Source organism: Ochotona curzoniae, unplaced genomic scaffold (assembly GCF_017591425.1).
Source record: "Ochotona curzoniae isolate NIBS_2020 unplaced genomic scaffold, NIBS_Ocur_1.0 patch389, whole genome shotgun sequence".
Taxonomy (NCBI): Eukaryota; Metazoa; Chordata; class Mammalia; order Lagomorpha; family Ochotonidae; genus Ochotona; species Ochotona curzoniae.
In genome coordinates, this window is record NW_024466960.1 from 1 (window position 1) to 13,799 (window position 13,799).

General features: G+C 53.5%; 1 protein-coding gene across 4 annotated transcripts in view; it reads left to right on the forward strand.

The window, feature by feature from the left end:
• The first annotated feature begins 6 nt into the window (after nucleotides 1-6).
• The window catches only part of LOC121167563 (misshapen-like kinase 1), a 51,814-nt gene continuing 38,021 nt past the window's right edge, over nucleotides 7-13,799 (forward strand). For all 4 annotated transcript variants that reach the window (XM_040997035.1, XM_040997036.1, XM_040997038.1 and 1 more), the window contains exon 1: nucleotides 7-151. In XM_040997035.1, coding sequence (XP_040852969.1) covers nucleotides 95-151 — 57 coding nt within the window. In that variant the 5' untranslated portion in view covers nucleotides 7-94. The remainder of the gene's footprint in view (nucleotides 152-13,799) is intronic.

Sequence of the window (13,799 nt, forward strand, 5' to 3'; positions counted from 1 at the left end):
AGGTCCCCCGATGGGGGAGAAGCGGCGGCGGCGGCAGTGGAATAGCCGAGCCGGAGCGTGAGCGGCCCCGGGGCCCCGGTTCCCCGCGGAGGCCATGGGCGACCCAGCCCCCGCCCGCAGCCTGGACGACATCGACCTGTCCGCCCTGCGGGTGAGCCGCCGTCCCTCCCCACCCCCAGCCTCGCCCTGCTTCCCGTCCTCGCCGCCGCAGGGGGAGGGAGCGTGGCGGCCGCACGCCTCACGTGCTCGCCGGGCACCCCCTCCGCCGGCCCCGTCCCAAGCCGGGGCGACCCCGGCCTCTTTCCCGGGCCACCTGGCGCCGCTCTCCTGCTCCCCTTCGCCCTCCGTTCGCCGCAGATTCTGCGAGCCGAGTTCGGTCTCCACCCTGGGGTGCCCCGCCCCCACACTTCCCTGCCACCCTCACCTTTCCTCGGGCGCTCGAGAACCCCTTTCTCCTAGGTGTTTTGGCAGCGGGGAGGTGGGCAGGGGTCACTCGGGCTGAACGCTCCCCGCTGTCACCTGCAAGGGTCTGCGTGGCGACCCCTGCCCGGCACTCTGACTCGGATTTTTGACTTTGCGAGCGTCTCCGTCTCTCCTGGTCGCTCCCCTTTCCCCGGAGCCGCGGCTCTCCCCACTTGCAGCTCCTGCCTCGGTGCAGTGCTCCCTGGCTGGCTCTGCTCTCGGGTTTCTAGCACAGCAGCCGGGAGCCAGGCATTTCCGGTCTCAGGGTCCCCGAGTGTTGCATTCCCAACTCCGCAGCCCGGGATGGACAAGTGCACGGGGCCGGGCGGAGGAGGGGGGCCGGCCGCGGCTTCTCAGAAACTCCAGCACCGGGCTGGGCTCAGGGTGTTTATCCGTGTGGATGCACACAAAACACACGCGTGCGCGGCCTGTGTCATCAGTGGAGAGACTTGGAAAAGCTGGGGTGATGGGGGGAAGCCCTGGTGGAGCTCTCTAGGGAGGGAGCTCCATAGTTAGAAAAGGGCTCGGGGGTAAGGGTGGGTCGTGGCGAGAAGACCGCGCAGCGGAATTCTTGAAAATTCCATTTGTTGTCCCACGTGGGGAACTTCACGGGCTCTCAGCCGCTCCGCTGTGTTTTTCAGCACGGAGTTTGGGCTTGAGGGCGATTTCAGGGATTTCAAGGTGAACATTCCAGATTTTCCCCCAGGTGTTGGCTTGAACGCCGAGCCCTTCCAGCTGGCTTGACAGGCCGCGAAGGGATGGGATGGGGAGGGAGTTCCCAGGTGTGGCTTCGCAGCTTCTCGGGAGGCCCCTGCTCCACCTGCTTCCTTTCTGGCTTTTGAATTAGCCAGGGAACGTGGCCAGGAGCGGGAAAGGCGGTCAGCTACACAGGTGCCCCGGATATGACTGGAGGGGAGGGGAGAGGGGAATTGAAGAGAGCAGAGTCATGTTGTTAATTGGGTTTCAGGCGGTGACACAGTTTTTTTTTTTTTTTTTGCCATCCAGGTCATAATTTGTTTGGTGTCATGTTGAGCCTGGAAACCCGGGTTGCTACTGGAGAGAAAGTGATGGGGGGTTTTGGGGATGCGTGGCCTTTGTGTGTGTTGAGGGGTCCAGCCTTAGAACGGAGACTTCCAAGGGCGGCTTAGCCTCCGGGTGGAATACAAACTGGAAATGCAGGCTGTGCCTGACGGCCCGTGCTGCACTTTCCTCTGGGGTACACTCCACCAGCGCGTCCCCTCCTTGGTTGTTGATTAACTCCAGCTACAGGTTCCAGTGGCTGTGGTGCCGGAAATGCGACACAGAATGGGTGGGTCCAGACCCTGACCTTTGTTTTGAATCACGGGGGACTCTGCTGGGGCTACCCTCAGACTCCTCAGCTGTTCTGTAGAATCTCTCTCTCTCTGACCTTGGATGTGCCTTCTGGACTTGGCCACTTGAAGCCTCCTCCCCCACCGTTCTCTCTACCCCTCCAGAGAGAGCCAGCATTCTTGTTTTTGGTCCTTCTGACTGTCCTGCCTTCAGCTCCCACTCAGCCAGCCCGGTCCTCCAGGACTGGGCTCTCTGAGGGATGGAGCTGGCCAGCGCCTAGCGCCTGTGTCCTCCTTTCTGGTGACATTCCCTCAGTCAGTACCTGTCCCCTCCTCTGCCAGAGGGCCGCTATGGTCCCTGCCTCTCCTTCCTCCCTCTCCCCTCAGAGCAGCCAGCTTGGTCAGCCCCTTGGTGCCTGGCTGGCCACCTGGAGAATGAACAGCAGCCTGTGTGGCCCTGCAGCACAAGTCTAGTGTTGGGAGGTGGGTGGGAGCGGAGCATAGGACGCACAAGCTGGCTACGGGAGCCCAGGGGCCTGCCTCTGTCCTTGAGGGCTTGGTTTTCAGCTGGTGTGAGAGTCATGGTCTGGTATTAAGGAAGACTGAATTGCGGTTGTCCCTTGGCTTGCTATGTATGTGTGTGTGTGCACACACATGTGCGGGGTTGGGGGCGCAGTTGCGTAGGGAGCCATAGCCACCTGTGACGCCTGGGAGGTTCTCCTGTGGTGGTAGGGACAAGTGTGGGATTTGGAATTGCAAGATTGAGGCCAAGTCCTGGTCTCCTTACTTCCTGGGTTTCTCTTCACCCTGACAAAGGGCCCTGGTCTTCCAAGCTCCCTTTTCTCACGTGTGTAGTGTGGCTGGCAATAGTACTGAGCCCGTAGGGTGGATAGGTACATGAAGTCTTGCTGCTTTGCTCTGTGTGTCACTGTTATCAAATGGTATTCAGGGAAGTCTTCCCGTGTAACGGTATCCAAAAGGGCTCCCCTGCTTCTTTTTTCTATAAAATTTTAATGAGGTACTTAAAAATTTTCATGCAAAATTGGAATCAAAGGGTAAATTATGTGGGCACAAATCTTTTGAAATCCATGCACTGTTTTTCCAGGCTAAATTATTTTCTATGAAGTTTTTGAGGATCCCTCATATGCTTGGATTTGAACCTTTTTTTGGCACCAAAACAAAGTCTAAATTCCATTTCTCATGAACTTTTTGAACTGCTCTTATATATAGCATTTCCTTTGTCTATTTTATAATCATTTTAAGTGATCTTCATCACCTGTAGATGTATGTAATTATTTCTGACAACCTAGACTAAAATTTAAGTGCAGTAAAACCTGGGATTTTGACCAAATGGTTCATTTCTGTATGCCCAGGGCTGAGGACAGAGTTTTGTATAAGATAGGGGCTCAATTGTTTGTTGAGTGAGAATATGTTACACCAGTGAGAAACCTTAGCACAGTGCTTACTTAGAGAACATGTTCAGTAAACGCCAGGCTGTTCGGCTTCCTCTCATTTCTCTCTTCTGGGTACAGTAAAACAAAACAAAAATCCACCATTTCGGAGATGTCTTTGGAGTCACCTAGTTTGGTGGTAAGCCGAGTTCTAGCAGTGCCCTTGCTCAAGAGAGGAACATCCAATGGAAAAGTGGGCTCCTTTTATGAAACCCTCTCTGTCTCCAAGCTTGCTTGTATACCAGAAGAATCATCTGATTCAGAGCTCTTGGATTCTCCCAGGGCCTGAGTGGAAGAAGAGGCCGCAAGGAAGGGCCAGGTCCCAGGCTGACCTCCTGTCTTTTGCTGGGCTCCTACTGGTCGATCCCTTTCACCCACTGGCCGGGTTGTCTTTGTGTCTCACAGGTTGGACGTTTCAGAATGTGGTGTTCCCTGAGAGTGTGGGGCTGTGTGGCTGGGACTTCGCAGGGGCTCATTTGAAGGGGACTTGTTGCTAGGTGGGCGCTGCAGGCAGGGATGTTCTTTTCCCACTGGTTTTATGTTGTTGTGTCTGTTCCCTGGAGCCGTCTCTTCCTCTTCCTTTTCTCTTGGCGTGGCTGTGGAGCCAGCAGCACTTGGAAAGCTGGCAGTTCTGGGCATGTTATTTTGAGGCGGCTGAGCGACGTGGGTGGGTGGGTGTGGGTGCTGCTGCTGTGTTCTGATGTGCTTGCCATCCAGGTGCCCCCAGCAGGTGCCTTCCCACTGTCCGCCTGCAGCGGGGGTGGGAGGGCCCTGCGTGGTGACTTTTCTTCCCTGGAGAACGTGCAGGTCGGGGGTGAGGCATTTGGCTTCTTTGGCATCTTGGCAGAATGATGGAAGGAAGAATCTGGAGAAGTTTCTTGATGCCATATGGCTAGCTGGTCTGCAAACAAGGGAGAGACCGCTTCACCAGTCTTTGTGCCATAACTTAGGCCTGGTAACTGCAGCCTGTGGTGGGATGTGGAGGGGAGGCACTCTGGGAGACCAAGGTATTGAGAGTTGAAATCACAGACATTAAGAGGGTCATCTTGAAAGCCAACTGGCCTACCCTTCACTCTTACCCCCAGACCCCAGAGAACGCAGTGCTGTGTAGATTCCTGATTTCAAACCCAAGCTCACTCTTTCACCTTTGAACTATGCACGTAAGATAGATGACACATGAGCCGGGACAGGTAGAAGAACATCCTCATTTGTTTGGGGACAAGATGGTGGGAAATGTGCCACTCCTCGTGACACTGTTGCACTCTCTCTGCTCAGTCTGCGCATCAGAGGTGGGCATGGTTTTCGCATCCAGCAGGCCTGGGCATTGAGGCACCCCCTGGGAGCTGGGCTGCTGTATGCCTGCACATGCTTTCATCTCCAAACAAGTTGAGTCAGAGGAAGTTATCCATCACAACCTTTCCTGTGTTGTCACCAAGCACTCAGGCCACTGTTGTGGGAATTGGGTCTAGGGACCGTGAGAAGGATGCAGTAGTGGGATCCGTAGGACACCAAGCTGTTCGCCAGAACTCTGGGATCATCCATGCAAGGGGAAAAAAACAAAACAAAACAAAACAAAAACGCTTTGGCAAGCACGGGGCTATCCCTTTCATAAGTGGTTGCTGTGTTCCTTCAGAGCTTGGAATCCTTGAGGTTGGGATGTTTTTGTTCGGTCTGATTGCCGCAAGTTGCAATTGTCTTTGGAGAGTCATGTCGAACTTGGGTGCCCAGTTCCCAGCCCTATGCCCCTCCAGTAGCCTGGCAGTCAGGTGAGCAAGGTGACACTGACAGTGCTTTTTTTTTAACCTACCCTTTACAGGAAGATGCAGCACTGTTCTTTGGGGTAAGACTTGCCACAGCTTGTGTTGGTTCTCCTCCCAGTCGGCCTGTCCTTATCTTGAGCCTGGGGTTCTTCCTTCTGTAGAGAGCTGCTCTAGAGCGTGATTGGGAAGCTACTTCAGGCTGTTTTCAGTAAGGGTGAAGACTATTGGGAGAAGGAGAGAGGAGAGATGGAGTTGTAGTAACCCAATATCCGCTTCTGGGGATTTTGTCCTGTGACTGGGCAGCACGAGGATGGACCTGCTCGCTGTGGGGAAGAGTTCCTGTTCTGTTTGTGGCAAGATCTAGAACTGGGCAGAGAATGTAGTATAAACAAAACAGTTTTTAAAAAATATTTATTTTTATTACAAAGTCAGATATACAGAGAGGAATATCTTCCGTCCGATGATCCATTCCCCAAGTGACCGCAATGGCAGTGCTGCGCTGATCCGAAGCCAGGAGCCAGGAACTCCTCCAGGTCTCCCACATGGGTGAAGGGTCCCAAGGCTTTGGGCCGTCCTCAACTGTTTTCCCAGGTCACAAGCAGGGAGCTGGATGGAAAGTGGAGCTGCTGGGATTAGAACTGGCGCCCATATGGGATCCCTGTGCATTCAAGGTGAGGACTTTGACCACTAGGCCGTGGTGCTGGGTCCAGACATGGCTCTTGTACAGGTGAATAGTGGAGAGAGACCTTAAATAATCATGCCTATAATTGCAAGCTATAATAAGAATTTAAGAGAGGGGCCAGTGTGGCAAAGTTGCAGGCTAATTTTCAACGTGTAAGCGTGGGGATCCTGTTTGGGTGCCAGTTTGTGTCCCAGCTACTGCACTTCTAATCCTGCTCTCTGTGACCTGGGAAGGCAGCAGAGGATGGCCTGGGGCCTTGGAACCCACATCAGAAAGCGGGGGAGTTGGGGGTAGGCTTCTGGCTCCTGGCTTCCTATTGGCTCAGTTCTGGCCTTTGCTGCCACTTGAGGTGTGGGCCAGTGAATGGAGGACTTTCTCTTCTCTATCTGTAAAAGCCCGCCTTTCAAATAAATATAAATAAATCCTTTTTAAAGATTATTTTAAATTTTCTTTGAAAGGCAGATTTCAGAGGGAGGGATGACAGTCAGGAAGCTCTTCTATCACTGGTTCACAGTACTGGACCAGGCCAAAATCGGGGTCCAAGCCCATGGTGTCACCTGCTGCCTCCTAGGATGCATTAGCAGGAAGCTGGATGAAAAGCAGAGCTGCTTTGATAGGATCCAACCCTTCATCTTGGGTTGTGGGTGCTCCAGCGATGGCCCACTCCACTGTATCACAGCACCACCCCCCAGTTTTATTTTTTACAGAACAAAAATGGCTGGTTGGTTGGTTGGTTGAGATATGCGTCACATGCCAGAAGAAATAGGTAAAGGTGAACCAGCAGGGAGATGGCCAGAACTGAAGACCCTGGAATGGGATCTTAAGGTGGAATATTGGATCAGCAACCACAGGAGCTCTAAGCTGAACTTCTAAAAGGTTTCTTCTGAAAATTCCTGTGGGAGACAAAGCTCATATGACTCCTTTAGCCTTCAATTTTATTAAAAAAAAAAAAAAAGAGATTTATTTGTTTGAAGGGCAAAGTGACAGAGCACCATTTTCCATCCATGGTTTACTCCTCAAATGGTTGTAACAGGTCCGGGTCAGGCTGATGCCAGAAGTTCCACCCTGGTCCCTCCTGTGGGTATCAAGGGCCTGAGGACATGGGCCATCCTCTATTGCCTTCCCAGGTCTGTTAGCAGGGAGCTGGATCGGGGCGGAACATCCGGGACACGAACTGATGCTTCGGTGGCCAATCCCACTCTTCTGTTCCCCCATGGGGTGGAGGGTCTCTAAGTCCTGGACCCACATGTGGCTCTGAGTCTGTGGACCCACATGTGGCTTGGCAGGACATGGGTGAGTGCTTGTCATCTAGGGCTGGTCTGTAAGGGGAAGGGTGTACTGTTAGCTGTTGGCAGCCTGAGAGGTGCCCAGGGCATGGCAGGTGAGTGTGTATCCCATAAGTGAGGGCAGGTAGGCCCTTCCTTGGGCCTTGGTAGAAACTATAAACAGATGCAACTGTATTTGACATTGTGTATGAGTCAGGAATGATGAGAGGGGAGTGCAAGGATGCTGGATTGGGAAACCACAGGTCTTGGGCTTCCTGAAGGAGCCAAACTCCAGGAACAATGTCGGGGTCCGGAGAGGCATGTGGTGGCACAGGCTGTGTGAGGAGCCTGCTGCACAGAATGACATGAATGGAGGACAGGAAACTATTTGCTTAAGAGAAATGGTGCTGGTAGGTGAAAAGGGCGAGGTCGTTAGGGCCGCAGATTCATCAGGTCCCTCTCAGGGCCAGGGCTTTGCCAGGCAAAGCGGGGAGGTGCTCACCTCACCTTGGGCTCCTTAACACAGGCCGGGTGCTAGCTGATGTCCCAAGGCAGAATGGAAAGTCTCTCCCTTCTTTGGCTCCCAGGAACCATTTCAGGATGCAGACTGTGGAGGGCCTGGGCTTGCTCTCTGTCCAGCAGTTTTCTTGTGGGGCAGGTGGAAGCTTAGTAGGGTGGAGTGAGGAAAATTCCATCTCCTTCCAGAAGCTACTGAGACATCTGTGTGTTTTTCCCCCTCACAACGCCTGCCCGAAGCTGATGACCCTGCCCACTTGCTTTCCTAGTGTTGGACTGGGTATTGCTTTGCATTCAGTATGTTCTCCAGTCTTAGTTTTTCCACAGGGACTGGTATCTGTTTCCCGTGGCTCCTTCCCTGTACTGACTAAAGGAGGAGGGGGTCCCATGACCCCTCCCTGGGTAAGGGATGTGAATTTGTGTGTGTACTCTGTGATTCAATATCTCCTTCTGAGTTTGGAAACCACAGAGGGGCTTGTGTCTGCTGGACCCCCATGGGATACAGAGCAGCATGGGTCCCGACTTGGTAGGTCTCAGCCAGGGGCAGCCACAGTGTTGGAAAAGTTCTCTGTCCCCGTGGCTTGGGGGCACTCATGTTTCTGTAGGCTGTGTCTAGGACGGTACCTTGAAGAATTGCTTTCCTTACCAAGGTGTCATGGGTGCTTCTCTTGGGCTCTAGACAGGCATTGGCGAGAAAAGGGGGCAGGGACAGGGCGGAACCGGTTTATTCTGTGTAGGAAGAAACAGCTTCCAGGTCCCTGGCTGGCTGCTTTCTGGGTGAGAGGGGAGTCTGCCTTGTCAGCAGTGCACCTCTGCAGGTAGAAGGGGTGGGCCCCACGCCAGGCTGCCAGAAGAGGATGCTCTTGTTCTCTCATCACCGCCCACCTGCTTGCTCTTTCCAGGCACATTTGTGAGCACGCAGCTGCAGCAGGCAGTTCTTGGTGTTTCGTGCTGAGTGGGTCTAGGGGACAGGGGCCCAGGGTGCCCCAAAATCTAGGAAGCAGGAGGCAGAGAGAGGCACAGGCATGTAGTGTGGGCGGGAGGGGCTTAGGGTCTTCGTTGGTTCCTTGGAGGACAGAGGTGAAGCAGGAATGGCATCACTCCTGTTGCAGGGAAGTGACCAGGGGCTGGAAGTCACCCTGCTGTGGCCATGTCTTTGTGTGGAATGGGAGCTGCTGTCGCTATTTCTGGATCTCAGGAGAGCAGAACATGACAGGTGCCAGGCCCCAGCTATTAACTCAGGTTTGAAAAAGCTGGAGAAAATCCCTCTTACTAAATTTTGCCCCTCACCGTGGGAACTACTGCAGGCCAGAGCAGGGGACTGGGACCTGTCGCTCTCCCTCCTCTTTCTATCTTGAGAACAAAGATCGCTCCTGTAGAAGTCATTTGTATTTTAATGTGGATTCATCTCCAAATGGGGCTCTGGGGAAAGACTGGGCTTTGTGGTAAAGTCTTCTGTGATCTCTGGATCGCCCACAGGCACCCTTTGAGGAGACCCATCCTGGTTTCCTTTTCAAGATAAAGGAATGATGCCCAGGAAAGCTAGCTTGGAAGTGAAATTACTTGCCTGAGGTCAGACAACCTGGAAGAGGCAGAGCTGAGATGCAGTCAAGTCACTCATTCCGTAACCTGAGCTCCAGAGGCCCCTTGCTGCCAGAGTGGCCGGCGGGGTGTAAGGAGGGCGCTAGGGCAGTGTGTGGCTGCTCTGCTAAGCGGTGTGTAGCTGGTACTGTTTTCTGTGCACTCTAATTGCCATCTGTCCATGACCTGTGGTAGGCAGGTTTGGTGGGCTTGCTGAGAGCCCAGACACCAGCGGTAAGGTTGCTCAGTGATGATGTGGAGACTTTGGGGATGTGGCCTGTTTCCTGGATAAGGGATGCCCTGTGAAAGGGATGGGGACCACTCCCCCCCCCCCCCCCCAGCACAGATAGGGAAAAAGGTGTTTGTGTCCCTGGGACATTCCCCTGCAGGGAAAGAGAGAGTAAGTGGCTTCAGACTGTGTTTTTGGAAGCAGCTGGTGGAGTTGCCAGGGCTGGCTATGCAAAGCTCTATGGGCCCAGAACCTATGGAGATTCCTGGCTGTTGGGCTATGGCAGGGTGAGATGGGTGGCGGAATGCTCCAATGACAGGAATGGAAGGACGAAGACTGCAAAGATTTCATCTGGAAGAGTTGAGCCGCTTCCAAAGAAGGCCTCTGCTTCTGACAGAGGAGAGGCAGACCGTCTCATTTCATGCCACGTTAGCTTTTTCACATTCCTGTTCTGATTGAATATCCACAGTGTCCAACTAAACATTTTCATTGTTTTTAAATGCATGTTTCTGGGGTGTTAAGCATCTCTGTGTCGTGGGGCAGCTGGTAGCCCGTACAACTCCAGAAATATCTTGGGCTTCTCTGTTTGGAAGTCCACACCTGTGCCATGCTAACTCCCTTCGCCCCAGCCCTTGGCAACCACCGTTCTGCCACTCATGCCTGTTTGCATGTACAGAGTGGAGCCAAGGCTTAATTCCCTGCTGGTATTTGCTGAGTCAGGTGAGGTGCACTGTGTGTCATCAGCCGGCCTTGAGCCCACCCTTTCCTCCTGCCCTGGCATGAGGCAATAGATGCCTCTCTCCAGAAAGGACTTAATGTTGAAATGACTGCTTGAGGTCACGCAGGATCCTGCAGCAGGGAGAGAAGCTGCCGCCCTCAACCCCTTCTGCCTTCATCCAACCATACCTGCTGTCTGACTTGGTTGCTGACCTCTCTCTTGGTCTCATCCTGGGTTCTGAGGGGTGGCTGCTGGAGGAAATTGGAAAGCAGGTCAGGTGGGGGATGCAGGTGCTGGAGTTCAACCGCGTTTTTTCATGGCTAGATGAGTAGATGCTGTGTGAAAAGGGACCTCAAGACCTGCAGGATTTTGAGCTGGGTCAGACTCTGCATCCCTCTGTGGGGTCCACACCCATGAACAGACCCAGAAGTGAGTTGAATCTCTTAGAACACGTATGGTCAATTTGACAGACCACTAGCACCTTTTATGCTTTTTCATTGACCGTCATGGGCAAGTGGAAGGAAGAGAGGAGGGCAAGAGAGCTAGCTGTCCTTGTGACCCAAGGAAGGAGACTTTTTTGTTTTGTTTAAAAGATTTATTTATTTATTTGAAAGGCAGAGTTAACGAGAGGGGGAGAGACAAGTCTTCCACAAGTTGGTTCACTCTCCAAATGGTCACAGCAGCCAGAACCAAGCCCATCCAAAACCAGAAGTTTCTTCCAGGTCTCCCACGTGGGTGCAGGGGCCCTAGTACTTGGAGCATCTTCCACTTCTTTCCCAAGAACATTATCAAGGAACTGGATCAGAAGTGGAGTGGCTGGGACTCAAACTTGTGCTCCTGTAGAATGCTGGCCCTGTAAGTAGAGGCGTAAGCTGCTGTGTCACAGTGCCGGCCCTATGATACCCATGTTAGAGGTCAAAATGCTGTCTACAGGGGGTTCCTGCTGGTAAGAGGAGGTGGTGTTGGAGTGTGCTCGGGACTGTGCCCATAGGTGGCCTGCATGGCCTGCCCAGCACTGGATCCTGAGGAGTGAGGGAAAGCTGTAGGGCTGATGGGGGCCCCTCCTCTGTCCTCTGCACACAGCCTGGAGGAGCACTCTGTGCTTATATACATATTGCATTCCAGGGGCGCATTTGGCCCCACAAGTCCCCTCACTTTGGTCCAGAGCCTGCTTTCCCCTTAGCTGGAGCTGGGAGGGACTTGGAGCCAGCTGTTGCTCCAGGACTGAACCTGATCAACCCAGCCATGGTGCTCAGAGGTTTTTTTTTTTTTTACTATATTTATGGAGAGCACCTTCCACTTGGTGAAGGTGGGAGCCAGGAACTCCATCTACATCTTCCACATAGATGGTAAGATTCCGGCCACTTGAGCCATCTCCATTGTCTCCCCAGGCCTGCACGAGCAGGAAGCTGCCATCAGGGGGCCAGAGCCCATTCTTTGGATGGAGGATACAGGCATCCTAACTGTTGTTAAACACCACCTCATCCCCGCTCTACCCCTTGGTGCCACAGGAGTGAAGCATGCTCATTGCCAGCTTTTCTAGGGTGTTATCCTATAGCCTAGTTCTGTGCATTGCCTAGACACTGTGGTCACCAGCATCACTCATCAAGTTAAAAAGTGATGTAAGAACTTGTCCCAGCAGATCACCCTTGCATCTCTCAGGCTGAGCCTCGGAGGATGCTGGCACCTACATCTGTTCCCACCCTGCAGGGCAATTGCTCTGGTGGCTCTGCCCCAAGTCCTGGCTCTGCCCTGGGTCCTGGGTGGAACTTTAGATCATGTGAGCATCACAGGTTCACTGAGAGTGCCTCTGCTTCTTTTCAGGCCACCTGCCCTGGCCTCAGGTAGGGTCTAGAGAGCCCACAACGAAAGGCTGGCAGACTCCAGGGGCTGTTGAGTGTGGGAGGCTGCCTTGGAGCACACGCATGGGGTTTCCAACTTGCTTCTCTCTGGGGTTTGGTTTTCTCACCCACAAAATGAACGGATTCAGTACTCTGGCTATTCATCAGGGGTTTGCATCCCCTGGGTAGCATTCTAAACCTGCACTTACTCAGGTGCTGCCTTCCGAGGTGCTCCCCCAAAGGGTCAACCAGGTTGCCCCTGCACACCCAGGAGCTTTCCTGTTCTAGGGGCCAGTACCACACATAATAGGCTCTACCTGTAGCACCAGGTAGCAGAGTGGCTGGAATTTGAACTGGCGCCTGTATGGGATGCCAACATAGCTGGTGGTGAATAGGCCTGCTGTGCCTTTCCTCCCCTACCAGTCTTTGAGTGCCTCCTGTGTGGAAGTGATTTAAACATAGGAACAGATCAGAAGTGTGATTTGCAGTGTTCCTACAGAAGGGAAGGTGCGCAAATGAGGTGCTGACTGCGTGGGATAAGCCGGGAAGGGAGGAATGGAGAGAAACAAGATGAGGTTGGAGGGGACAGGGTGAGCGTGTGCACTACAGAGAGATTTTTGGGGTGAGCATGGGACCCAGGCACCTGAAGAACACAAAGCCAAAATGGTCTGAAGGGTCCTTGGAGGTGTGCGTGGCAGAAATTATTTGCTAAATGTTGCCCAGAGTGGGGGTAGGAGAGAGACTGGCCAGATACAAGGATGACTTGGGAGGATGGGAACTTTGGATGGAGTTTTGAGGACTGGCAGGACCCTGCGAAGTTGGGCCTTCTCCATCCCCATTCCCACAGCAGACTTGGTTCTGCCGCCTTCCATGTGGTCTTTGGCCAGTGATCAATTTCGCTGTGCTTATTTTCATCCCTTATGAGAGCAAGAAAGCCCAGCTCACAGGGATAGTGAGAGGATTAAATAAACATGGTGGGGAGCACTTAGCCCGCTAAATGCTCATTAGATGGAGGTGGCTGACCCAGGTCTCTCAGCATCCCTGGGGGTTCTGTTAACTCTCCCAACTTCGTGTTTTAAGAAAGAGAAAACCACCCACACAACTGATTTCTCTTAATGGCTGTGGTGAGTCACGGAGCCCCAGGTGTGGGCCTGGAATTCTGTGAGCCTCGTTCCCCCTGGCTAGAGCCCTCTCTCAGCCTCACTGGAAGGAAGAGGAAGTTTGAAATCTTCCATCTGAACATGCAGCTCCCGCCTGTCCTGCCTCCTGAGTCAGGAATTCCCGGCAGTCACCCGGGCAGCTGGAGAGCTCTGGCCTCACCCCAAGGACACAGAGGGGCCAAGTCTGGGCCGCCCCACCCCGCCAACCCTCGGGATGCTGTGATGGGTGCGTGGGTTGGGGAAGGAGGAGACACCCCTCAGACTATGTGGAAAGAACTTGATGGAAAGGCACAGGTTGGGACAAGGAGGGAGGGCCTGGGGCTCCTCCTGCCGCCTGGCCTGGAGCTCGATCCTCTTGTCCAGCAACCCTGGCTGCCCTGGCAGCTCTGACTCTGTCCTCCTTTCTTAACAGGACCTCTGGTTATTCTGTGGTCTGTTTTTACTATAATTTGCATTCATTGTGTGCTGACTGTTCCCCCGCCATCAATTTGTGTCTCTTGGGATACCTCCTCCTTTCCTTCTTTCCATGCTATCACCTCTGCTGGTTCAGGAACAACTTGCTCCTTGATGAGGGATGAGGATCCTGTCTGGGTGGCAGGGAGAGCTCACCTGGGCTCGGTGGGGGCAGAGGGGTTTGTTCACTTTGGGGTTTGTTCACTTGGACAGGTTGGATGACCAGGGAACTTTCATTCATACCCTGAAGTCCAGTGTTGCTCTCTGCATTGTTAAACATGTGCTTCTTCCAGGTCCCCCATGTGGGTGCAGGGGTCCCAGGACTTGAGCCATCCTCTCGTGCTTTCCCATGACAGAAGCAGGGAGCTGGA